The 3,053-nt window shown below is 45.4% G+C and overlaps 1 protein-coding gene across 1 annotated transcript in view; it reads left to right on the top strand.

Annotated features, from left to right (window-relative positions):
* Positions 1-3,053, top strand: part of nod1 (nucleotide-binding oligomerization domain containing 1) — an 11,648-nt gene that overhangs the window by 4,045 nt on the left and 4,550 nt on the right. Inside the window, 5 exon segments of the mRNA XM_071582336.1 lie at positions 608-812; positions 879-1,381; positions 1,383-2,635; positions 2,735-2,818; positions 2,901-2,984. Of these exon segments, the coding sequence (XP_071438437.1) occupies positions 608-812; positions 879-1,381; positions 1,383-2,635; positions 2,735-2,818; positions 2,901-2,984 (2,129 nt within the window).

The raw sequence follows: 3,053 nt of genomic DNA, 5'->3' as shown, positions 1-3,053 counted from the left end.
GCGTCCGATCGCTGGCCTCCGCTCCTTGAGTTCTCTCCAGCGCTGGAAAGCTGATCTGATATTTACACGGGTCCTACTTCTTGCCTTATCGTTCCGCAGACGTTTTCCTCTTTTGTTTTTTATCCGCCATCTCTATCTTTCTGTTGCTCGGCTCGGCTCATGTCCGTCCCATGCACTGAACGCGCTCTCCTCCACATCACGAGTAGAAACGCCCCTTACTGCTGATTGTTTGCAATTCGGCCCGAATCAGTTTTCTAATGTGTTTTTGAAAAATCACATACCCTGCCTTTAATTTTACGCATTTAGCAGCGTCGGACTTAAGCCCTTTTTTAAGCCCTTTCTCTGATGATGTGCTTGATTTTGACTGAACGGTTCGGCCGGCCCATCTTGGGACCAGGCATTTAACATTTATTTATTATTAACATTATTATTATTATAACCATAGAGAAATCGTGCAAGCGATAAAAACCTGTCCTATGCGCAGTTGGCCCGTACATTTTTTTTTTAATATATATATATTTAGTAAAAATCTGACCGGCCCACATTAAACAAAATGGTCCGGCCCCTCTGGCATTTGCCAGAATTGTCAGATGGCCAATCCGCCCCTGGAGAGGAGTGCTCAGCGTATTTCGTACACGTTCTTCATGAAGCATATGAAGCTTACATTGATCTGCGGCCTTGGTTTGAAGAAATTCGGTACACACCATTAGACACTATTAGTGTCATATCAGTGGTTAACACAGACCCCAGTGAGTATTTTAATTTAAAATAACAAATAACATTTTACAAATACAGAAACCATGAAATGAAAAGTCCAGACCAATGTTTATAATTTTAACAAAATATTTTAGTCAGATTATTGGCATGTCATACTGTAGGACGCTACATTTATGCACTTGAATATTTATGACAACCGCTGGAGGATCTTTACACGGACAGTCAGATGGAGCTCCTGAACGACAGAGGTGAGAGTTTGGGATACTTGCAGAGTCTGGATGAGCTTCTGGGAGACCAGGGAGTCTTCAACCCGCAGGCCGAGACCATCTTCATCACCGGCGACGCTGGCGTGGGCAAATCCATCGTTCTTCAGAAGCTGCAGAATCTGTGGTCCAGAAGAGAGCTAAAGACTCGCGCCAAGTTCTTCTTCAAGTTCAGATGCAGGATGTTTAGCGCCTTCAAGGAGACCGACGAGATCTCGCTGAAGGATCTGATCTTTAAACACAACTGCTATCCAGACGGCGACCTCGACAACGAGGTCTTCACCTACATCTTGCGATTCCCAGAGACGGTGCTTTTCACCTTTGACGGATACGATGAAATCCAAACGGATTTTGATTTGGATAACATCCCAGAAATGGTTTCCCCGGAAGCAAAGACCCGTCCCACTTTTGCTTCTCATGAACTTGCTTTGTGGAAAATTGCTCAAAGGTTCCCGGAAGATTCTGACTGCACGAAGTGGCACCGAAGTCCAAAGCAGAGTGATCTGGAAGAAGGTCTATTTGAAGGGATTTTCACCTGAACACCTGAAGAGATACACGGCTTTGCATTTCCCAGAGAAGGAACACAAGACAATGGTGACCGATCAACTAGACGCCAATCCTCACCTCTGCGGTCTTTGCTCCATCCCGTTGTTCAGTTGGATCATCCTCAAGAGCTTCAAGCACCTTCATTCAGTGTATGACAACTTTGAGTTGCCGGATTCTTGCATTACGCTCACAAATGTCTTCTTGCTTCTTTCCGAGGTCTTTCTTGGACACTCGACTGCACGTCCTGGTCTTTTAAAACGGAGTACGAGGTGTCCAGCGGAGACCTTTAAAGCTGGTGAGCAGAAGCTTGCGGCTTTCGCTCGACTGGCCTTGCATGGTCTCGAACGGGGAGGACTTGTGTTCAGTATGGAGGAAGTGACATCCTGTGGATTAGAAGATGAAGTCCTTCAGTTTGGGTTTCTGAGGCCTGCTTCTCATTACGATGGATCCGGAGGCTCTGCGACCTTCGAGTTTCTCCACGAGACCCTCCAGGCCTTCTTGGCGGCGTTTTCATTGGTGCTGGACTCCAAAATAACTCCTGAATCTATTCTAAGTTTCTTCTCCAAATGCGAATACAAGAGGTCGTCGCATCTCTCCTGCTTGCCTTGCTTGGGAAAGTCGAGACCTAGAGATAAAGACCCTTTCCAAACCAACTTCCAGTTCACCAATTTATTCTTATGCGGCCTCTTGTCCAAACCCAATGCGGCACTCCTGGAGCATCTCGTTCCTCCGGCGTCATTGAAACAGAAGCGCAAGATGCTCAAGTCTTATCTGTCTAACAGCGTGAGAACGCATCTTAAAGGCCTTCCTCGATATCCATCCACAGACATTGAGGGCGACAAGGTGCATGCAATGCCAAATTTCTTGTGGATGCTGCGGTGCATATTTGAGACAAACAGCGAGGACGTTGCAAAGATGACGGCCAACGGCATATCGGCGGATTACATTAAGATCGCCTTCTGTAACATTTACTCGGCCGATTGCAGCGCCTTGAACTTTGTCCTCCACCATCGTAGGAAGTAGCTAGGAGTCGACATGGACAATAACAACATCAACGATTACGGCGTGAAACAACTGAGACCCTCCTTCAGCAAAATGACAGTAGTAAGGTAAGAAAAGCCAGGCAGGGTTTGGCTTTACCCAAAGAACTAGAACTAGAATGGAATTACCAGCAGACTGAACAATAACTGAAGTTCCTACCTTTTCAGATTTTGCGTGAATCAGCTCACTGACAGCAGTATCGAGGTTCTGGCAGAGGAACTCATCAGACACAAAGTCATTAAGGTCTTGGGGTGAGTTCATACGTTCATCTTTATGTTATGTTGCTGGGTTTTATATAGACTTCAATCTACTCTCTTTTCATTGCATTTTCAGTCTTTACAAAAACTACATCACAGATGTTGGAGCCAAGCTAGTAGCAAAGATCATTGAAGAATGTCCACACTTGAGGGTTGTCAAGTAGGTATCCCGTTGTTGGATAATGGAAGAATATTTAACTAATAACATTCCCTGTGATATGAGGACATG

Source organism: Sinocyclocheilus grahami, unplaced genomic scaffold (assembly GCF_001515645.1).
Source record: "Sinocyclocheilus grahami isolate Dianchi unplaced genomic scaffold, SAMN03320097.WGS_v1.1 scaffold992.1, whole genome shotgun sequence".
Taxonomy (NCBI): Eukaryota; Metazoa; Chordata; class Actinopteri; order Cypriniformes; family Cyprinidae; genus Sinocyclocheilus; species Sinocyclocheilus grahami.
This window is presented reverse-complemented; position numbering and strand designations above follow the sequence as displayed.